This window comes from Suricata suricatta, chromosome 11 (genome assembly GCF_006229205.1).
Source record: "Suricata suricatta isolate VVHF042 chromosome 11, meerkat_22Aug2017_6uvM2_HiC, whole genome shotgun sequence".
Taxonomy (NCBI): Eukaryota; Metazoa; Chordata; class Mammalia; order Carnivora; family Herpestidae; genus Suricata; species Suricata suricatta.
The window spans coordinates 668344-690671 of NC_043710.1; the positions used below are offsets into that span (position 1 = coordinate 668344).

The following is a 22328-nucleotide window of genomic DNA, read 5'->3' on the forward strand; positions in this document are numbered from 1 at the left end:
CTGTGCAGACACGGCCTCCAGCCCACCCCAGAGCCAGCTGTCCGAGGCTTCCCGAGCCAGCGCTGGGGCCACACAGACCAGCAAGACCAAGATCAGCGGCTTCTGGAAACACCTGTCCGGGGAGGGCAGTCCGTGTGGCGTATCTGTCTGTCCGGAGATGATGAGGGTGTCCTGTGACCCTGACCTAAGCCCGGGCCTGCAGTCATGCTAATCTGTGTGAGTGCTCCCCAGGCCAGGCCTGACTGTCCTCCCTGTGTCACAGATAGGATTGTTTGGTGGTTGTGGTTTGACGTGGTCACAGGGCCTGTCCACACCAGAAGGGTCATGATACCAGGAGACAGGGTCAGGTTGGAACAGATGTTGGGCACAGTGGCTTTGTGTGGTGTGAATTCTGTTCTATCAAAGAGCTGAAATGTAGCACAGGGTTTGCTGCCGCTAGATGGGTGTGAGTTTGCAAGCTGCTTGCTACGTTTTTTCCCAGAAAGGAGTCTACGTCAAAAATTAAATTAAAAATAAATGATCACTGCATGCAGATTCAAAGGGGAGAGCCAGTGGCTGTGCTGTCTGCTTGCTGTGCTTTGGCTGCCCCGGGGGCTGTGCCCACTTTGTCACTGCCCCTGTTTACGGGGGTTTGTGTCCAAGCAGAACAGCCCTCCCTCTGTGGCCAACTCCCAGGGAGAGGGACAAGGGTCTGGGTGGGAGGGGCAGGGGCAGGGTTGGGCATGCACGCTGGGTCACACTCGGTCTGTTCAGGCTCAGACTCTGCTGGTGGAGTCGGGAAGCCGTGCTGGTGGCTGTGGGGCTTGAGGCCACGAGTCACCCACTAGGCAGTGGAGGTTTATCCAGTTTCTCACATGAGGAAACCAAGGCTCAGAGAGACAAAACGGCTTCACACAGATCCAGATTTGAGCCAGGAGGTAACGAAGGGTCAGAGGTGGGAGAGCTTGGGGGGAACCGAGCCACATGCCAACAGATGCCAAGGTCCTTGGCCAGCAGATGCCCACACCCAGCACTTCTCAAGAGTGAAGGGGTCTAGTTCCAACTGCCCACAGGCCCCTCGTGCACACACCTGAAGATCCCACAGCCCCTGCCGTGGGGCTGCTTTGGTGTGTGTGTGCCCACAACTGTTCCAGAAGGCGTGCTGCCTGTTGCCTGTTGCGGCCGCGGGCCACCGGGACCCAGCTCGAAGGGGAGAGGTAGAGGGGAGGCCCAGCCCCTCATGACCCCGCCTCCTCTCATCCCTGCGTTCCCGGCCTGCGTTCACTGTTCTCGTGGCGCCTGTCCTCCATGTGGGCTTGGCATCTGTGTCGCGTATCTCCTGACTTGCCAGTGAAAGAGGCCTGAGACTTCGCTTTCTTTGGTCTCAAGGTCAAGAATGCCCAGAGGAGTGTCAGCTGCCCATACAGAGCAAGCCCGCCTGTGGGTCCTGTGTTCTGAGAGCAGTGAAAGAGTCTGGGGGGCAGGTGGTGAGCTGTGGCCCGAGGGGCAGCACTGAGGGCCGTTTGGGCCTCCCCTGGTCTTCTCACACGGTCCTTCCTACGAAGACCCCTGCAGGGGCGCAGAGGACGTGAGACACTGTGCTTTAGGAGTGTCGTCGGAACGTGCAGACCTTGTTCTGTCCTGCTGGCGGGCCAGGCCGAGCCCCAGACGCTCAGGAGCCGTGGGGATCAGCTCTGCTCTGGCAGAAGGTGCACTCTCACAAGTTTTCATCTGTCAGAGCTGGCTTGCGAGGTGAACCTGTTGGTACTTATTTTGCCCACTGAGAAATGGGCATTGAGGCCAGTTAGGTCCATTTCTCTGGTGCCGCCTTCACGCTGGCATTAGAAGGCTGAAGGAAGCGCTCAGCTCTGGCTCCTCGACGCAGTGTCCGTAGCCGCCAGCTCCCGTCTTCACGGCTTTGCAGCTGCGCACACTGCTGGGCTTGTCCCACCTGCTGAGGAGCGCGGTGGAGGATGGCTGGCAGGGTCCGGCGGGGGCCAGGGCGTGCCTAGGCTTTGGCCGCATCTTCACAGTTAGTGGTCGTTCATTTGTTCTGTGTTTTTATATTTGTGAGAGAGTGTCTTTACTTAACCAGCATCTTCCTTCAAGACATGTGGATTGCTGGGAGCTGCTCCTAGAGGAGCTGGGACAGGGACGCCGTCTGTGTGGAAGGTCCCTGCGCATTGAGGCTGGGTGCTGTGTGGGGGCCGTGCAGGGGACGGGGGCTTGCCTGGGTCTGGGTGTGCTTTGGGGGCCAGCGCAGTGGGGACACAGCCTGCACCGCTCCTGGAGAAGGGGGAGAGCACCGTGGCAGTGGGTGTTCTCCACGTGAATCTCAGTGATGTCTCCCTCCCCAGTCCACCCAGAGTGATATTTTCCTTATTTTAAAAAGATTGTATTTTATACCCAGTATGGGGCTTGAACTCACAGCTCCAGGCTCAAGAGTTGCATGTTCCACCAGCTGAGCCAGCTGGGCTCCCCCACACAGGGTGATTTAAATCAGGGGCAGCAGTGAGTGCAGCTGACCACAGGGCTGGACAGGAGGCCCGACCCAGAGGAGGGCGGGAGGGCAGGCTGGAACGGGGCTGGAGCACCACCGTGTCCGCCAGCCTCCACTGTGGCAGGGGTCTGGGCCACACGTCCAGGCTTGCCGAGGGAAGCTCCAACAGGAACATGGCAGGTTTGCACGCTCTGGATTTTGAGAGATCCTGTGGGCCAAAGCAATTGTGAATCTGACCCATGGACTGCAGATTGTTGCTCTCCGTTTAAAGTTTTGTTCAGAAAATGACTTTACAATGAGAAGTCAGGCACTTTGGCTGCAGTCACCGTGTGCATCTGTCATGTCTCTTCCAGGGTGTGGTAACCGCGGCCACCAGCCTCATTACCACCTTGGCCCAGAAGAACCCCGAGGAGTTCAAGACCTCTGTCTCTCTGGCCGTATCCAGGCTAAGCAGGGTGAGTCTGCTGATGGGGAGCGGGTCTCAGGGCGCAGTTTGGTCTTAGTTATTTCATTTAATAAATACATCGGTTGCTGTTTAGAATACAAGATACTTGGCTCAGTTTGCAAACTCAGGACTGAGAATTGCTCCAGGTTAGGAATTCTTTGGGTTTTCTCTCAACCTCTTTGTCAGTTGAGAAGTGTCCTGGTCGTATGGGAAGGTGCACAGAGAGAAGCAGCCCAGTCACGCTAGTGCAGCCCGAGCACCACACGGCCACTGCGCAGGGTATGGGCGGTGGGGAGGGGGCGGGGAGGCTGGGGTCTCATGCTGCGGGAGCCCAGCCCTCACTCCTGTGGCCTCGCTCCTTGCTTTCCTCTCCTCTGCTGCCTGAGCGGGTGTCTGTCATGGAGCTCTGACTGTGCTCTGAATCTTCACACAAATGGGTCCCGCGTATGGGTTGCAGTCTTTCGTGTCTGTCCCGTCATGCTCCGCATTGTGGAATGGCCGCAGTTGTCCTGTGTGCTGGTCCTTCAGTTTTGATGCTGTAGAGTTTGTATGAACACACAGCAGCGTGCCCAGCACTGAGGCGGGTGTGCGTCACCTGCTGGGGACAGCTTGGCTGTCTTGGTGTGCGTGTGCGGGTGCGTGGGTGTGCGTGTGCAAGAGAGAAGTGCTAGCGGGTTTGTCCCTGGAAGTGGCAGTGCTTCACCTGAGGGGACAGTGCCAGGGTGCTCCGCCGACAGTGTGCAGTGCCCGCTGCTCTGCATCTTGACTTTTTAAATGTTAGCCATGCCAGGGCGTGTGGTGTCTCGTGATTTAAACGTACGTTTTCTTTCTGTACCAGCGAGGTAGGGCAGCGTTGCACGTTTATAGCTTTCTTGAAGATCTTTGTGAAGTGCCTATTAAGAAGTCTTTTGCCCATTTTTCTATAGGGTTAGCTTTTTTTATTGTTTTGTAGAAGTTGTTCTTTACATCCTTCGATATGAGCATTCTCGGTTAGATTAAGATGAACTAAACAAAATTGCCCACATGTAACTATTATTGGTCTTCGCAAATAGTATCTTTGTATGCTTCAGTCTACTCTGTGTTTAAAAACCTTGGCCTACTCTAACTTGCCATTTCACTGTCTTGGTGAAGTCTTCTGTGATCAGAAATTCCTCATTTTAATGCATTAATCCTAATGGTCAGTGCTTTTTGTACCCTATTTATGAAGTCTTTCCCTATTCTGGGGTTTCACATTTAGGTTGACTGCCTGCTCCAGGACTGGTGTCTGTATATATGCAGTGCTAAACGGCTCCCTGCCCTGCACCCCAAGCAGTGCCACTGGGGCCGCAAAGCACCAGGCTCTGTGCCACCCTCCCTGGGCATCTCTGTTTATCTGGCACAGTGGTGCACTGTCTTCACTGCTGGGACTTGAGGACGAGTCTTGCTGTCTAGTGGAGCACGCATCTCGTCCCCCCGAGAATCCTGTTGGGACTGCCTTTTAGTCTGTAGATCAGTTTTGAGAGAATTCAGATCTTTACAGTGTTGGGTCTTTGAATCCATGACCATGGCATATCTCTCCATTTACTTGATAGTCTTTAGTTTTTCAATGATGTTTTTATAACTTTGTGAGGAGAGGATCTTTTTATCTTTTGTTAGATTTATCTTTTTACAGTTACCCTCAAGGATATCTTGAAATGCTACTTGTAAACTCATATGGATTGGTTTGTGCCAGACTTTGATACCTTGATTATCATTAACTGATGAAGCTATTTGAGATTGGGGTTTCTTCATCAACAGTTTCTTTTTTTTATTTTTAAAAAATGTGTTATTTATTTTTAAGAGACAGAGTGTGAGTAGGGAAGGGGTAGAGAAAGAGAGGGAGACACAGAATCTGAAACAGGCTCCAGGCTGTGAGCTGTCAGCACAGAGCCCGATGTGGGGCTTGAACTCGTGAACTGCGAGATCATGGCCTGAGCTGAAGTTGGACACTCAACTGATTGAGCTGCCCAGGCGTCCCTGTCAACAATTTCTTATTAAGGATTCAACTTGTTTAATAAGTTATGAGTCTTTGTATTTTTTGTCCTTTCATCCATTTTGCTTACGTTGCACTTTCCTGACATTTGCTAATGTGTCTAAATATTCAGATGTATTGACAGAAAGTTACTCATTGCACAGGGGGCTGTAGTGCTGCCTCCTTCCCAGCATTGACCCAAGTATTTGCACGTTCTCACTTTCCTGATTAGGCTCGCTGAGTGTAATGAATGACTTCTTCTGACCTTGGTGCCCTATTTTGTTTCTTTCTCCCTGGCTAGTTTCTCTTCATATTTTTATTTTCTCTACTTTTTGGGTTGTTACTCTCTTTGTAAATCTTTGAGGTAAATTATTCATTGCTTTCTTTTTTATATTTATTTCAAATGGGCATGTTTAAAGTTGTAAGTTTTTAAGTGTGGCATTAGCTGCACAAGACTGCCTGTGTTGGCTTCCCCTGTCCTGAGGAGCACAGTGCCACTCCCTGTCTTCCTCCTCTGCCTGCCTGTCTGCCCTCCGTTGCTCTGCTTGCTCTTCCCAGGCCCGGAACAGCGTGGAGCTCACCTCCCCGCAGGAGGGGCCACGTTGTGGGGCCAGGCTGCTGCCTTGTAGCTGAGGGCAGGAATAGGGTGAACCTTCCTGAATGTGTTTACCTAGGACCTAAAGTGTCACACCTGTGTGCTTTGTAGGCCGTGCTCCTCTGGCCTCCCTGGCAGACACAGGAGGTGGGGAAGGCACTGGGCTGTGTGCTAGTGGAAATGAAATGTTTTAGGGGCGGCGCATATTCAGAAGGCGTGAGGGGTCGTCTGCCCTGCCAAGGATGGTGATAGCCAAGGAGATGGAACCATGAATGGAGGAACCTTGCTCAGCGGGCTCATGGCAGGGGTCTGCTCTGGAGGGCTTCTCCCTTCTGAGGGGACTGAAGTTCTCCCTTTTGTGTTCTGTTCACTTTCTGGTCCACGAAAGAAAGATCGGGTTCCCGGTCTATTGAATTCTGTAGTGTTTTGGGTCAGTGGTACCAGCCAGTTTGTGCCCACACAGCGGTAGGGCTGATGCACAGCAAGTGTGTATTGAGCTGTTCCTCAGAGTGCCAGCGGGCAGTGCTCTCCGTGGGAGCCTGGCACGGCTGTGCTCCTTTACCTCTAGAGTAGAAGACCACTGAATACCCTCAGCTCATCGAACAGAACTGGTTCTCATTGTGACTTGAGGGCCACAGTGAGGGCCTCTTTCAGTGACAACTGTCCGCACCTTGTGTTGTCTTACAGATTGTGACGTCTGCGTCAACAGACCTTCAGGACTATACCTACTATTTTGTCCCGGCGCCCTGGCTGTCCGTGAAGCTTCTGAGGCTGCTGCAGTGCTACCCGCCCCCAGGTAACAGTCGGAGCCCAGGCCTCGCGGGGGCGTCTGCGCCTGCTTCGGAGCGCTGCATCATGTGCCGTTATCTCTACAAGTCGTTTCCTGGCGCTGGTTCTTGTTCTGTGGCTCCTTCATGACGCTGCCACACAGCGTGGCTTTCCCAGAGCAGCTGGTGGAGAACTCACAGTTTTCCTGGGGTTTGGGGTTGTCTCTGCTTTTTAGATACTACGGTATCAGATCTGTGCAGGTTTTTGAAACAATGTTTTTCAGTAAAACTCACAAACTTTGTATCTTAAGTTGTTAATGATCTGTATAACCTTAATATATAAGTTGGAGATATTTTTCTGTTCATGTTTTATCGCAATATGTTACATTTGATTAATGTGGTAAGGATCTAGAAATGGAACTTTTTAAGACCGAGACCGTGCTTGAGCACGTGCGTGCCGGCAAGCCGGCGGGGGGGGGGGGGGGGGGGGGGGGGGGGGGGGGGGGGGGGGGGGGGGGGGGGGGGGGGGGGGGGATGACAGATGATTTGAAGTGGGCTCTGTGTGCGCAGTGCAGAGCCCGATATGGAGCTTGAACTCACGAACTGAGATCATGACCTGAACCAAAGGCAGATACTTAACCGACCCAGTGACCCAGGCTTTCTTAGAAATGGAACTTCTTGATTGAAGAATATAGATGCTTCCACGTTGCCCTTTGCAATGATTGCTTGTTGTAACCTTTACATTTTACTCGAATTGGTTTTTGTCCAAGATATTTCTGTTAGATTCCAGTAATTTTTTCCTACTAAGTATCTTCCACGCTAAAGTACAAACCGCACACCTTCGGCCGAGCATTTGTGTGTGTGTGGGGGGGGGCGCTTCCCTCGAGCTGGAGCAGGGCCCGGCCTCCCTGGCGGCCTCTCCTTCCTGCCGCCCCCCTCGCCGCCCGGCCCTGCCCAGCCTGGCAGCCGTCCCACTAATTCACCCTGAGGTCTGGGGCGCCTCCACTCATCTGTGGGTGTGTTTCCCCCCATGTCTCTCCTCTCAGGCCTTCGGCCACCTCTCTGCTTGAGCCCTGGGGCGGGGCGGGGGGGCCGCTCCTCAGAGTCCTGATGGCGCCCCCACCTGCGTCCACGGGGTCCCACCCTTCTCTTGAACAGCTGGGCTTGCGACGCCCCGGATGTGCTGGGGGCCTTGGTGGGCGCACTATACAGGCAGTTTCTGATATTGGATATTTTTGTTGCTTTTTCTTTTTTTTTTCCTGGATTCAGTAGAATTTTTAACATTTGTTTTTTATTAGTTTTGGTAATATTTTCTCTGTTTCCATTGGAAATAGAAGGTGGAGAAAGAAAAGTCTTTTGTTCCTTTCTTACAAACTTTTGTTATATGTTTTGTCTGTGTCTCTGAGATTTTCTCTTGATCGGTATAATCTGTAATTCAGGGAAAGCGTTATGCACCTTATTTGCACTAAAATGCACATGCAGTTACGCCGTTGGCAGTTACACCCTCTCGTTGGAAAGAGCGGCACATGTGTGCCAGCCTGGTTGTGAGGCCGTGCGGCTGGGGGCAGGTGGCTGCGGGGGGCTGGGCCTGACAGTGCTCTGTCTTGCCCAGAAGACCCTGCAGTGCGAGGCCGCCTGACTGAGTGCCTGGAGACGATTCTGAACAAAGCCCAGGAACCACCAAAGTCAAAGAAAGTGCAGCATTCCAATGCCAAGAACGCCGTGCTCTTCGAGGCCATCAGCCTGATCATCCACCATGACAGGTGCGTCCGCAGTGGGCGGTGCCCTCCTTCCCTCTGCCTCTTCCCCGAGGCGTCCTGGGTGGTGGCTAGTGCTCACCCACCCCCCAGCACGGACAGGTTGCCTCTGCCCTCCTGGGACGGGTGGTGCTCCCTCCGGGGCCCCTTTTCTTCTCTCTCCTCGGATGCTTCATGCTCTTTCTGGCCTCAGAACTCGCACACCATCTGCCACGGTCACCATTCCCCGAGAGAAGGCCTCTCCTGATTCTCCTGAGCACCCGCCCCTGCCCGGCTTCTCCCACGGCCGCGCAGGAAGGACAGAGGTCCATGTTTGGGTCCCTGTTCGCGTTCCTGTGGCACGGAGCAGTGGTCAGCGTTGGTTTGAGGCCTTTATGGGGATGCGGTGGAGATGGCTGCGTGTGTCAGTGAGACAGATTGGGGACGGCAGGTGGTGTGCCTCCTTGCATTTTCTTCTCAGTTCTGCTGTCTGACTTCTGCCCGTGGCCTTGAGTGTGGTGCCTGGTTTTAGCATCCCTGTTAGCAGGACAGTGTGGCTCACGTGCAGGGCTGTGGGAGACGCGGCAAGGCACCCCACAGCTGCACGCTGCTGCACGCCGCCCAAGGTCGTCGGGGGCACAGCAGGCATGGCCGGCCGGCTCCTGGCCATCTTCCACCTCATGCTTTTGGACAAATGTAGTTTCTTGTGACAGTCTGAGAGTCCTACTTCAGTGGGGCTGGGAACCATTAAAAACAAAACTTTAGAGGTTAGAGGAAGTCTTTTGGTCTTTATTAAACGTATTGAAAGTGCTGTAGTAGCATGAAGATAGAGTGAGGAGTAAGTGGCATGGTGGAAACTTCTTGAGAGCTGGTGCTTTGGGACTTGCCTCTCGTGTCTGTCTCTGGGCATGTGGCTCTCAGGGTCTTCCCACCGCAGGGCCTTTGTTCGGCCGTTCCCCACGGTTGGCCGCCTCTGGCTGAGGTGACGTTTCTGGCAGCTTGGCAAGAGCCCGGGGTGTTCCTGCCGCCAGCTGGGCCCCACGGTCAGGAGGGGCTTGGTTTGGGACGGTGCCTCCGCCCCCACTACATCCCCGGAGCTAGTGGGATTCTGTGCGTGAGGTGGCCGCGGGCCCAGCCGTACATTCCGACCTCAGGGGTGAGGTTCACGGCTTCCGAGGTCTCCCTCCAGCAGCTCTCCGCCCTGTCTCCGAGGCTCGGCTCGTACCAAGAACCACCCCTGCCCCTCCTGTCCCGCCCGCACAGCGAGCCCAGCCTGCTGGTGCGTGCCTGCGGCCAGCTGGGCCAGTTCCTGCAGCACCGCGAGACCAACCTCCGCTACCTGGCCCTGGAGAGCATGTGCGCGCTGGCCGGCTCCGAGTTCTCCCACGACGCTGTCAAGACGCACATCGACACGGTCATCAACGCGCTGAAGGCGAGTGCTGCTCGGGGCTTTGGCCGCCGCCTTTCCAGGGGCTCCCTTCTGTCTGGGAGGCGAGCTGAGCGCGTACTGAGCGCCCTGCCTCGCACATAGCCAAGTCACAGTAGGTGTTGCGTCGGTACAAACAGTTCTTTTTGGTAGAAAGAGAAAATACTTTGTCCTTATCTCTGAGAAAACCCACCATTTGCAAAAGGAAATCCACTTTTTTCAAGGAATGAAAATTCCAGAGTTGGAAGAGCTGAGTCGACGTTACTCGCTCCTGTTCCCTTGTTACCTGCCTTTATGAGCCTCCCAGACAGGCGGTGGGGGCTCGCTCCCTGGGCTCGGATGCGCCCCCCGCCCTCCGGGTTACTCGTTGCTGTGTTCGGTGCGCTGGGGAATGGAAGGCGGGCAGGGAGGCTCCAAAAGCCCATTGTTCTGTCCTGGGCCTGACTCTGTTCCTTTGTGTGTTAACGTTTTTGGTGTGTGTTTTGAACAAGAGGCCACATGGGGCTTAGCTTGTCGATGTTCTGGATCCTCCTGGCCCTGGTTTTGATGTTTGTTATCCATCACTGTCAGGACTCAGAAAGACCGCCCTTGCTTGGCGCTTCCCAGGCTGTCCTATGCTAAGGACCAGCTGGGGTCTCATTCTGCAGCAGAGGCTGATGCGCAGGTCGGGGGTGGGAGGGGGGCTCTCCGAGAAGCTCCCAGGTGAGGTGGAAGGTGCCAGTCTGTAACCACACGGTAGAGGCCTCTGACCTGCCCCCTGGGGATGGAGCTGGATTCTGGGTGGGGAGAGTCAAGGAGTGAGGGGCTCTGCGTGATTTGTCTGTCGTTGGTGGGGGGTGTTCCTGGATCTGGACAGGGAGTGGGGGCAGTGTGCAGTTAGTGGTGGAATGGAGTCGGGTGCCTGAGCCACCTGGCCCGGGCTCTGCCTGTGCGGCTTTTCACTCTGCTTCGCACCCCCAGACGGAGCGGGATGTGAGTGTGCGGCAGCGGGCCGTGGACCTCCTCTACGCTATGTGTGACCGCAGCAACGCCCAGCAGATTGTGGCCGAGATGCTAAGCTACTTGGAGACGGCCGACTATTCCATCCGGGAAGAGATTGTGAGTCTGAAGGCTGCCATGCTGCCACCACAAGCCTTCCTTTCCTCAGAGTTTGTGATTCTGCCCTGGTGCTTTATTGGGAATCTGCTAGGTCCTGGGTGCAAGACCCTTCTGCTTTAGCTTCCAATCAGTGTTCTTAGGGGGAGCCTTTCAGTCTGTCGGAAATGACTTGAAACAGCCCTTGCTCATAGGGACCCTTACAGTGAGGTAGTTTTGCGACTCAGGTGAATGCGAGTTCAGTTTTGTGGGAAAAGCTCTTTAAGTTTGACCCTTACAGTGCTGCTTATGTGCTCAGCATGTGCTCCTGCCTCTCTGATACGCTGGGCTCAGCCACCATCTAGGACCAGGCAGGGCTGGTTTCCAGTGTTACGTGATCAGCAAAGCAGGTGCACCATCAAGCACATTGTCAGAGTTCCGCAAATACTGCGTGAAGGGCTGATCGAAATACAGAAGTGGGGGCCTGAGGCTCCAGGTAGCCCGTGGCCAGCAGAGAGGGGCCCTGAGCGTGTGTGATTCTAGAGGGCTTCGTGTGCCTGTGTGGAGAGGTCAGCTGCTCAGGTTAGCGGGCCTGCAGCCTCTCCATTCTATGAAAAGTGTGTCTTGTCTTTCGAGGGAGCAAAGTGCAGCTGAGGGCTCCTTGGGAACTCTGGGGGGCCAGTCAGTGCCCAGCATCAGAGGTCACCATGAGTGACCCTCAGACTTGCTCCTGGGCTGCTGTTGGGCTTGGAAACGAAAGGCTGGGAGCTTCTGAGTGTGTGTGGCTCCGCACGCAGCTGGGACCCTCAGACTCGTAGAGGAGCGTCCACTGAACAGCTGTGGCCCCTGTGGCTGGGCTGGGGCAGGCGCTGGCTCTTCAGTGCTGAGTGGTGTGGCTTCATCCCATGTGGCCGTGCTCCAGGGAGGAGCGGGCTGCCCTGGAGAGGAAGGAAGGTCAAGGAAGGTTTCTCAGAGGAAGGGACCCTGGAGCTGAACTGTTGACCAGCCAGGAGAGAGGACGCAGGCGCTTTGGGGAGACAGGAAGGGCAGGGGTGGAAGGTCTCAAAACAGACATGCAGGGCGGGGGCGGTCCCTTGTGGGGAGGGTGGGGGGGTCACGTTTAACACTTTTTTTTTAATGTTTTTTTAATTTATTTTTGAGAGAGAAAGAGACACAGAGAGAGACAGCATGAGCAGGGGAGGGTCAGAGAGAGAGGGAGACACAGAATCTGAGCAGGCTCCAGGCTCTGAGCTGTCAGCACAGAGCCCGATGTGGGGCTTGAACCCACGAACTGCGAGATCATGACCTGAGCCGAAGCTGGATGCTTAACCGACTGAGCCACCCAGGCGCCCCGGGAAGTCACATTTAGAGTGTGGCCAGGCAGCAGGGCGTGGGACTGGTTGTGGGGACTGCAGTCCCCGGGGTGTGGTTACCATTGCAGTTCTGTGTGCTGTGAGGTGACACAGAAGGGCATGTTCTGTGTAGTTAGCTAGGTTTTGTGTTAAGTCTGTTTGTTTTTGAGAGAGTGACAGAGAGCGAGGGTGAGCAAGGAGGGCAAGGGACAGAGGGAAAGGAATCTCAAGCAGGCTCAGTGCTATCAGAGCAGAACCTCCTACGGGGTTCAGTCTTCTAATCTGTGAGACCATGACCTGAGCTGAAATCAGAGAGTTGGACACTTAACTGAGCCCCCCAGGTGCCCTGGGTAGGTTTTTAAGATCTTGAATGTTACCCAGTTTCCATGTTGGCTCTTATTACCTTTGAAATGGTGATGGCATTCCTCAGTTAGCTTCAGTCATGCGAGGAGTAAGGCCTTCTGAGCTGCTGGGTACATGCTCTGTCTGGCCATCCGTCCAGCCTGGCGCGTCACATCGTGCGCCTGTGGTTGTGTTAGCTGCTGGGCGCCCGTGTGCCGCTTGCCCTGCCTCTGGGGGGCCTTTCTGTCCACCGGGAGGGCAGGTCATAGGCCAGATGGCAGACTTGCTTGTAGTGCGGGTGAGGATTGGTAGAGGCAGGGGTCCAGACCCTAGGCGGGCCTCGGGAATCATTGTCATGGGGTGCTGGGGGGCTTCTGCAGGACGTGGCAGTGAGCTTGTCATGAGAGGATGACGGCACATGGGGGTGTGTGTGGCAGAGGCAGTGAGGCTGCTGGCCTGTGTCGTGGTGAGGGGTCCCGAGTGCTCAGCTTCGAGGTGAGCTCTGGGCTCGAAGGATTTAAGCCGAGGGTGCTGGCACAGAGTGGATTTTGGAATGTTCTAGGATCACTGTGGAGAGTCGCTGCAGAGTCCAGAGAGTGGGCAGAGCAGATGGGTGGTGGCCCAGGCTCCAGCAGGAGCTCTGGGGGTGTGGTCAGGAGGGCAATAGGAGCAGGAAGGTGGGCTGTAAAGACAGGTATCTGTGTGAGGGGCACAGTCTAGTGTTGGCAGCTGATGCTGTTTGCGGGGCTCAGTGTCTTAAGAATGTGACTTGGTGGTGGGGAGGGTCTGCTTTGGGATAGCCAGGTGCCGTTGCCCCTGGACAGTGCATGTAGCCCATAGAGCCCTCTGGAGTGCTTGGGGGTAAATGAGTGGGTGGGGTCCCCCGTGCAGAGTTGAGGGAGGCTGGCCAGCTCAGGAGGAGACCCAGAGAGCCCTGCCGCTCTGAGGGCGGGCTTGCTGGGAAGGGTTGCCCAGGCTACGATCCATGGAGGTGTGGGGCAGCCATGACCCGGCCCTCCCTTGTGGTCTCCTAGACCGTGTCCCTCCCAGTCTATTCCTGGAGGGTGGTTTTGCTTTCCCTGGTGAAATCTGCAAGTCTTAAACTTGCTGGGCTCCCTTGAGAATTTGGTGGAAGTTTCTTGCACACCCAAGCTTTGGCACGTGTGTGCATTCAGGTCCTCCCGAGGCCCTGGAGTTGACGCAGCGCTGGCAGCTGTGGAGCCCGGAGCAGCTGCCCTGAGCGTCCGCCCCTTGCAGGTGCTGAAGGTCGCCATCTTGGCGGAGAAGTATGCTGTGGACTACACGTGGTACGTGGACACGATCCTGAACCTGATCCGGATCGCTGGCGACTACGTGAGCGAAGAGGTGTGGTACCGCGTCATTCAGATTGTCATCAACCGGGACGATGTGCAGGGCTATGCTGCCAAGACGGTGTTTGAGGTATGGCCCAGACGCGCCCTCCGGCTAAGGCGTGGGGTTCTGCGGGCGGTGCTGGCCTCCCCGTGTCTCTTACCCACCGTTCTGGGCAGGAGCCCTCTGTCCTCCTGCACGTGCAGGGTCTCCGTCGGTGAGGGGTGTGTGCCCCCTGGAGGGCGCTGCTGTGCACCTGGCCTCACCTGGGGCCCGAGTAGAGCTCTCGTTCTGGGGCTGGTATTGGCCACATCTCTGCCTTTGGCGCCTCCCTGCTACTGACCTACTTGCTGAAGTGGTGGGAAGGCAAGGAAGGGGCAGAAACAAGCCAGAGGGTCTCGGGGAAGCTCAGGTGGAAGCTTGCAATGACGTGAGAAACGGGCCAGGGAGGAAAGGGACCTGGATTCCATGTATTCTGGTGCATCACCGTCGCGTAGCGACTTTATCCTGTTGCCGACGCCGTTCGGCTCTTCCGCCTGCGCCGCGTGCTCCCGTGCACCAGGCTCACAGTGCTCCCGGCTTCACAGGCTCTTCAGGCCCCAGCGTGCCATGAAAACCTGGTCAAAGTGGGCGGCTACATCCTGGGAGAGTTTGGAAACTTGATAGCTGGGGACCCCAGATCCAGGTGAGAGACCCCGTGGGAGTCGGGTGAGCACTGTGCCGTGAGGCTGGCTCCGTGCCTCCTGGTTCCCACCTGGCGGCCGAGTAGAGGTTGACAGGTGTCCTCACCTGCTTGTTGGGGCAGCAGAGCATGAGCACCTCCGCTCTGGGTTCATACAGTTTTATTTCTGTTCGAGCTGTAGGATGGTCGGGATTCTTGCTGATAGCAGAGGCGTGGTCACGTGACTCCGCCCCCCGCAGGGGAGTGTGCTGTCTGGGACAGGAGCGGTTCTGGTCTATCTCGGGTCCGTTTCCCCGAACCGCTCCTCGCTCGGGCCTGTGGGTGAGACGCGTGGGCGCCTGGCCAGGCGCAGGGGGGTGCGGGAGGGGGATGGTGCGCTCCCGTCCTGTCTGTGCCCCACAGCCCCCTGATCCAGTTCCACCTGCTGCATTCCAAGTTCCACCTGTGCAGCGTGCCCACCAGGGCACTGCTCTTGTCCACCTACATCAAGTTCGTGAACCTGTTCCCGGAGGTGAAGACCACCATCCAGGACGTGCTGCGCAGTGACAGCCAGCTGAAGAATGCCGACGTGGAGCTGCAGCAGCGGGCCGTGGAGTACCTGCGGCTTAGCACGGTGGCCAGCACCGATATCCTGGTAAGGCCCTGGTGGCTCGGGACCCCTTGTTCTGGGGCCGGCAGCTGTGGTGACTCCGGGTTTCTTTCTCCAGGCAACTGTCCTGGAAGAGATGCCGCCATTTCCGGAGCGCGAGTCTTCCATCCTGGCCAAGCTCAAGAAGAAGAAGGGCCCAAATACAGTGACGGATCTGGAGGAGGCCAAGCGGGAGAGGAGCGCCGATGTCAATGGGGGCCCTGAGCCCGCCCCAGCCAGTGCTGCGGTGGGTCCCTTTCTGATGGCAATGCCCTGCATACGCTCCTGGGTTGCCTGGTTCCCGAGATTCGGCACCAGCAGAGCATTTGCCTGTTGGGGAGAATTTTTTGTTAGGTGTCAAGTGTGGGCCAAGAACGTAGTGGTGGGACCAAGCCTAGGCCTTCACCTCTCTTTCACCTCTGACCTCCAGAAGCTGCTCTCCCCCGGACGACTGGGCCTCGTCTTTCAGACTGTCCTTCAGACTGCTGTCTCGGGCCCAGAGTCCGCTCCCATTTCCTGTCTGTCCTGACATTGGTTCAGATGACGTGATCGCTTGCTGCTTCTGCGGGACTGCCTTGTGTAGGAGGCCTGTCCAGCTACTCTTTGTTGGTTTAGAGTGGACCCACCTCATGCCTCGTGCTGTTCTTAGAGGTTTTCAGTAGTGACTTGGATTAGAACTGGTCTCCCTTTTCTGTGTGACGTGGTAAAATATTCACATAGAAGTTGTGTCTTTTGATGTGTGTCGGGTGGGAGACGTCGCTTTGAGGGTTGTATTGGTCTCTCGTCTCTCCCTGGCCGGAGCAACAGCTTCGTGGGAGCATGCGCGCTGGCCCTGCCATGCGGCCACCAGCTGGGCGCCATGACCAGCTCCCCAGGACTGTGGGCTTTCTGCTTGTCCGTTCTGGAAGGAGGCCTGGAGAGCTCTCTGAGATCCTGGCCCAGGGGTGTGAACAGTGCCTCTTAGTGGTATCAGGTGGCCTTTGTGAGGAGGACTGTCAGAGGTAACATGCTCCTGTGTGGACAGACCAACGCCTTGGGGGTTGGCTTGTTGAGAGCATGCTTACACCTGAGCTGTTGTGCCCCTTGACGGGGTCTGCTGCCTGTCCCCTGGTCTACTTGTGTGTCCCCATCCATTGACTGTGCGTCTGGCCCTCAAGCCAAGGACCCAGGGTCTGCCACGAGCCCTCTCTTCAGGCCTCAGCAGGCCTGGCGCTCGGGGTCCTGTCATAGTGAGGTCCCCTTGCCTGCGTCCGGATGCTTCCCGGAGGTGCCTTCTTTAGTCTGGACCTTCAGGTGTGTTTGTGGTGGCTGCTCTGTGGTTTTTGGTAGCCGAGTTTGATGAACTGGTTTGGAGTGAATGATAAACACGTGCTTTTTCTCCACATGGTCATCGTCCCTCTGCCCGAGAGTAGTTTAACAGTGCTGGCTTCGCACACTCTGCGTCTCCGGATCTGTCCTCTGGGCATGCAGTGGACCCGGGCTGGGAGGCGCTGGCCGGCTGTCCCCGGCAGGCGTGTGGGCGCCTGCCTGTGAGGACGCCCTGAAGGTCCCACCAGCGCCAGGGCTTTGTTGGTGGCTTGGGTTCGTGACGTGGTGCAGCTTCTGTGGGTCTGTGCGTGAACTGGTGCGTGTGCTATGCCGGGCCCGGCGTTTCCTGTGGCATCGGGGGCCAGGGCTCCTCTGCCGCTGGCGTCCCCTGAAGACAGACACGCACAAGGAAGGAGACACTGTGGGGGCTGGTCTGTGCCTCAAGAGGCAGCCCACACCCTCTTCTCCGGCAGCTCTGGCCGCCGGCCAAGTGAGCTGACAGGAGCACAGGAAGAGGCTCTGATGTCTGTTCTGACAGTTGTCGTTGGTCTCTCCATATTTGGTTCTTACTTAATTTTTCTGGAGGTGCACACATGCACCAGGCCTTTGGCCACCGGGTTTGCCCGGCTACGTCTAGGCCGTGGCACTCGGGAGTCCGGTGGGCCCTTCCTGACCCTGGATGTGAGCAGGGAGCCCCGCTTGGAGAAGCAGGTGTGATGAGACATTTCAGGAAGGCGCGTTCTCGGGGTGGGAGGCAGGGGGCCCTCTTCCAGGTTAGCTTGGCAGACGTTTCAAGTCCAGGCTGTGAGCTTTCTGCTCGACCCTAAGCGGTGCCTGGCAGGCATGTGCTTGGCGAGTAGATGCTCGTGGTCGTGAGCAGATGGCCCTTCTGAGCGGAGAGCTGGCAGAGCTGTGGAGAGTGTCATCTGTCCTCCATGCTCCCATGGCTGGGGGTCTGGTCAGACAGCCTTCCGAAGCAGGAAGGGCCTCGGTGGGGGCTGGGGTGAGGCCGGAGAAGCAGGACAGAGAAGGGGAAGGGTCCCTCCTGGCCGAAATTCTCCTCTTGTCTTCTTCCCACCTCAGGGAGGCGTCTGGGTCAGCCGTGGGGAGCAGCGGTGTGTCGTACTCTGGTGTCGCATCGGTCAGAATGTCTTCCTCAGGGTCACAGACGCTATGGGGGGATTTCCTCTTCCAGTCCCCTCGCCACAGGTGCTCTCCGCAGGCCTGCCTTCCGTGGCCTGGGGCCTCAGCTCCTGTGGTTCCTGCTTGCTTCTCTGTGTGGACTGAGTGTCTGTTGTGGGGCCGGGGCCACCTCTGCTGGACACGTGGGGCCGCCGGGTCCCCCTGGGGGCTTTCAGGCTGGCGGTGGAGCCTGGAGCTGTCAGGCACTCTGGGGGCACGCGGGACTCTTCTTGCTCATCGAATTCCTGCTCTTGTTGCCGTCAAGGCGAGGAGGGGCGCCTTAGGCGGATGGGTGTCAGGCAGACTCTGAGGGGGGGGCCTCCCTGGGTCCTGGGGGAGGGAGAAGGCAGCCGCGGGTCCCGAACGCCTGCCTCGGGCAGACCTGGGTGTGGGACCTGGGCAGGGAGTGGCTGTCCAGGTGGGGCTTCCCAGCAGAACAGCCTTGTTTTTGTCTGTTTTATCTTTTGGGTGCATTTTTTATTTCATTGGGAGAAAGATTTTCCTGTTTTAAGAAGTATTTGAACCATTATTCAGGAACCAGTGGTGAAAATCTTGCAGTAGGTGGCAGAGGGGACATGGTTCCCGTAAGTCCCACGTAGGCTGTAGTTTGTCAGCTACTACAGATGCCTTCCTTGCATAATTCAGAGCCGTGTTCAGAGCCACCCGAGTTTTGCTCCTGATGCTCCTCAGGTGGTCAGACTCCTACGGTGACAGTGTCAGACAGCGTCGTGAGTGGCTGTGCTCTCAGGGACGCTGCTGCAGGTGCAGCCAGGGCCAGGAACCACCTAGGCCGCGTCCACTGCTGGCTGGTGTTGCAGAGGCTCCTGACACCTCCTCTGACAACTCTGGGGTCCCTGTCCCTCAGGCTCCTCCCCTCCCAGCCACTCCCCTTCCTGAGGGGAGCCTCGGCAGGGCTGGGCAGGAGGGGCCATCATGCAGAGCACACGTTTTGTAATGCTTCTTTTATCTCGGAACAGAATTCTTATGTCATGTGACATATCTATAGTGTAACAGTTTATCTGCACCTGAAAGAGAAATGACCAGTCATTTATACTAACATTGATCTTTGTGTGTAACGGCTCAGCATGGCCACACCGGAAGCAGGTGGCCGTCAGAGGCCACGACTGCAGGGGGTGTGCCCACGTGTCGGGGGGCGGTGGGAGTACTTGGCCTCCTTCAACTGTCCCTTCAGGGTAGTTGTGTTCTTGGAGAGACAAGCATGTGTTAAAACCGAGTAGCGTTAATGCAGTAAAGTAAAATGATGTCAGGATGTAGTCTCACGTAATTATAAACTGATTTTTACCTTCGTGAATGTTCAGTGGGATATTCAAAAGTTACTCAAGACGAGTCCTCAAGGCAGAGCGGCTCATCCCTGGTTCTTGTGGTGACATAGCCCCTGGTTATAAGCAGAGCCCCTCGCGCTCGCAGCAGTGCGGGTCAGAGCGTGAGTGCCGGCTTGGGTGAGCGGTTTGTGTTCGGTAGGGCCCCCAGTGGCTTTTTCTTTTGCCTAGGATCAAAAGTTATCATTTAAAGAAACAAATGGTCTGTAGGCTTTTGATCTGTTTGTTCTCTGTAACCCAATAAAACCTAACACATGGTTAAATCGAGAACGCACCCAATGTTGCTTGCCTAATTCTTCGTGTCTTCAAACTTACTCTCGAATGTTGACAGTAGCGTGCATGGTCTATTTCTCTTTCATCTTTTATGGCAAAAGTGTTTTCAGAACTTTTTCCCTCATTCAAATGATCTTCATGGAAAAAGGCTGGCCGTCTCTCCAGTTGGGAGACGGTGACTGACCTTCAGGCTTGGCTCTGGGGTGGCAGTTGCCCCTCACGGGCTGGGCCCTTGCCCCGTGCAGCCTGGCCAGAAGCCCTGGAGGGAGGCGCGGGCAGTCGCGCTTGCTTGGCCATGGCGTGCCCGGAGGTTCCCTGCTGACCCTCTCATTCCCTGTTTTCCAGTCCACGCCTTCTCCATCGGCAGACCTCTTGGGTCTGGGGGCCGCTCCCCCTGCGCCCGCGGGCCCCCCACCGTCCTCCGGCGGGCTGCTCGTGGACGTGTTCTCAGATTCCCCCTCTGCGGTGGCGCCACTGGCTCCCGGCTCCGAAGACAACTTTGCCAGGTAGTTGGTCCCCCGTGTCCTTGACACAGGCGCTCTCTCCTCCTCTGACTGCCTCCCAGGACCCAAAGTCTGCGTCAGCTGGTCAGTAGCACCCAGGTGTCCGCTGGCAGAGCTCAGGGCACTGGGCTGCCGGGCGGGTTTGCTCCAGAACCGCCCCCGCAGCTGCGCAGACCGGCAGTTCTCTCAACGTGCAGCTGCTCACTGTCCCTGGGATCGGGTGGGAAGGAAGAGCTTCGGGCGCACGCTGGCCTCAGCCCCCTGCGGCTGTGCCCCGTCCCCTGCGCCCCGCTGTCCGTCCTGTGCCCCTTCTGGCCCCGACTTCAGCCCCTCTTTGTGAGTGCCTTGCAGGCACCCACCCTCTCCTTTCTTGTTAACACATGTTCTCAGTCGCTTCCTGTCTTGTCTTTGTGGAGATGCCACGTGGCTACTGTGCGTGTGGCCCCCACTGCCCGTGAGCACCGGACAGGCCCCTGCACCCCGCGGCTCTGTGCAGCTCTGTTAGCCATGCGGTTCCAAGCCTTTTCCCTGTTTGCTGTCTGTCCCTTTAGTTCGGCGGGGGGTGTGTGGGAGGGCTCAGCCTGGGTGCGGGGGCACGCCGGCCGGCCAGAGGAGCGCCTTCACAGAGCGGCTCCTCGTCCTGCTGGGTGCAGTGGGACTCCTCTGCTCGTGCAGTTCCCTGTGTCTCGGCGTCCGTGTGCATGCTGATTCTTACTTCCTGTTGCTCGTTGAAGATGATGAGAGCTGGGTTTGGACGGGTGCGCCTTGCCATCGGTGGCTTCTAGAAGTGCTGAGTTGGAGACTGATGAGCACCGCAGACCCCAGCTTGCGAGGCCCTTGGTACCGAAGTGGTGTGTGTACCTGGGGCCGGTGCCGCTCGAAGCTGGGCGTCCTGGGCTGGGCAGCGGTCTGGGGCAGGGGCTTTACCAGCATTCTTGGTTCTCACTGTGTGTGCAGGTGCGCGTGGTGCCGGGGCCACGGGCTTCCTCCGTGCGCGGCGGTGGGGGCGGCCTGGGGGGGGGGCGTCGGCTGCTGGGGGGCCCTCGGAGCCATCTGCTCAGCAGTTTGCCCACTTCCAGGCACCCCAGCCGGTGTGGGGGAGTTTTGGCTGTCGGCTGTGCTGCGGCCTCAGCGGGTTGGTGAGGTGTCTGCCAAGGGCTGGGTGTGGATACAAGCGCAGGGTGCTTAGGGACCACGAGCGATACTGGGCAGGTTCGCATGCTCCCAAGGCTTTCGCGGGTGCTTGTCATAAACCTATAATGCCACTGGCTCGGGTTTTGTTTCGAGTGGCCCTTTAAAAAACAACTGTACAACCAGCCGTCGACTGTTACACTACATCTGTCACCTAATGGGTCGTCAGTCAATGCCCTTGCCATCTCCTTGGCAACTGTCACATTAAAGTGGTTTAGCCCAAACCAGCAGTGCCCTGTACGCGGCAGGGCCTTGCGTCTGAGCGTGGGGTACAGCAGGCTGGCCCCTCCTCGGGTCTGCCGGGGCAGGGGTGTCTGTCCCCTTGGGATCAGTTCTGGGCAAGGGTGGTCACACACATCTCAGAAGGTTGTGCATTTGGCCTTATGAGGCTTCGTGTGGGGCTTGAGTGGGAGAGCGAGCCCATTGCGTTGCCATGGGCCGTGCCAGATGACGCGAAGGACAGCCTTGGGGTCTGAGGGGAGTGCAGCCCCACAGTGCGGGTCTGGAGGGCGGACCGGGCCGGGCATCTCTGAAGGAACTGGGCCTCCTGTGCCTCTGCTGAGACCGTGCTCGATGCTGGGGGGTCCTGTGCACACTTGAGTGGCACTGAGCGTTGTCCACAGGGCGCCTGCTAGCCTCTTTGTACGGAACAGGACGGGGCAGCACGTGCGGACTCTGAGCTTCACCAGGCTGCAGCACAGTGGGACGTGGAGATTTCTGGCCATGGGGGCTGCTGCCATGGAGGGTCTGTCTGTTGGTCCCCCAGATGCCCTAGAGGCCTCCACGTGGCAGTGCGCCCTGCCCCAGCACCCGCTGCGGACTTCGAGTTCTTCGTGTGCGGGCGGTGCTAGTGGTCACGCCTGCGCCCTTGGTCAGGCGAGGCCGTCTGCGGTCTGGCCTGGGAGTGTCTGCTGTGGCCCGGGGCGCCTGTTTGAGTTGTTGAGAAGCGTCGTGGACTGGCATGGTCTTGGGCAGAGCGCTACCCCGCCCCCTCCTGTGCAGTCACATCCCCGGGTGTGCCCTGTCGCTGCTCTCCGCTTACTCTCTGTCTCTCAGGCCACTTGCACTGGTGTGTCCTTGAGTACTTTTCTACCTTTCCTTTCCCTCGTGTCCCATAGAGGTTTTCCTGGCCTTTTTGTTTGTTAAACCCTTTTTTAAAACTAATCTTTATATTTTCATTGGGCACCTTAGAGTGACTCACATGCTGTCCCTTTTCCCTAGGTTTGTCTGTAAAAATAACGGTGTGTTGTTTGAAAACCAATTGCTTCAAATTGGACTGAAGTCTGAATTTCGGCAGAATTTAGGTATGTGTTTAATTACTTAACAAAAAGCTTTTCACTGATGATATGGGCAGAAAATACTTGTAAATCATACATCTGATAAGGGCTTAGTTTCCCAAATAGAATATATATAGAATGTGAATTTAATAGCAGAGAAACAACCCAATTAAAAACTGGGCGGAGGACTTGAACAGGCGTTTCTCCAAAGAAGACAGACCCCTGGCCGGACGGCACCCGGACAGATGCCCACATCCCTGCGGAGCGCGGATGTGCAGCTCAGAAGGGAGGTGCCGCCCACGGCCGTCAGGGTGGCGGCTGCAAACAGCGGGAACCGTCCGCGCGCGCATGCGCAGAGGATGCGGAGGACGGACCCGGCAGCTTCGGC

General features: G+C 56.9%; 1 protein-coding gene across 1 annotated transcript in view; it reads left to right on the forward strand.

Annotated features, from left to right (window-relative positions):
• The window catches only part of AP2A2 (adaptor related protein complex 2 subunit alpha 2), a gene marked incomplete at its 5' end in the record, with an annotated part of 44021 nt that overhangs the window by 16980 nt on the left and 4713 nt on the right, over positions 1-22328 (forward strand). The window contains 11 exons of the mRNA XM_029957178.1: positions 2833-2934; positions 6197-6305; positions 7889-8039; positions 9276-9444; positions 10399-10536; positions 13464-13646; positions 14144-14241; positions 14641-14872; positions 14946-15113; positions 19315-19475; positions 21885-21967. Coding sequence (XP_029813038.1) covers positions 2833-2934; positions 6197-6305; positions 7889-8039; positions 9276-9444; positions 10399-10536; positions 13464-13646; positions 14144-14241; positions 14641-14872; positions 14946-15113; positions 19315-19475; positions 21885-21967 — 1594 coding nt within the window. The remainder of the gene's footprint in view (positions 1-2832; positions 2935-6196; positions 6306-7888; positions 8040-9275; positions 9445-10398; positions 10537-13463; positions 13647-14143; positions 14242-14640; positions 14873-14945; positions 15114-19314; positions 19476-21884; positions 21968-22328) is intronic.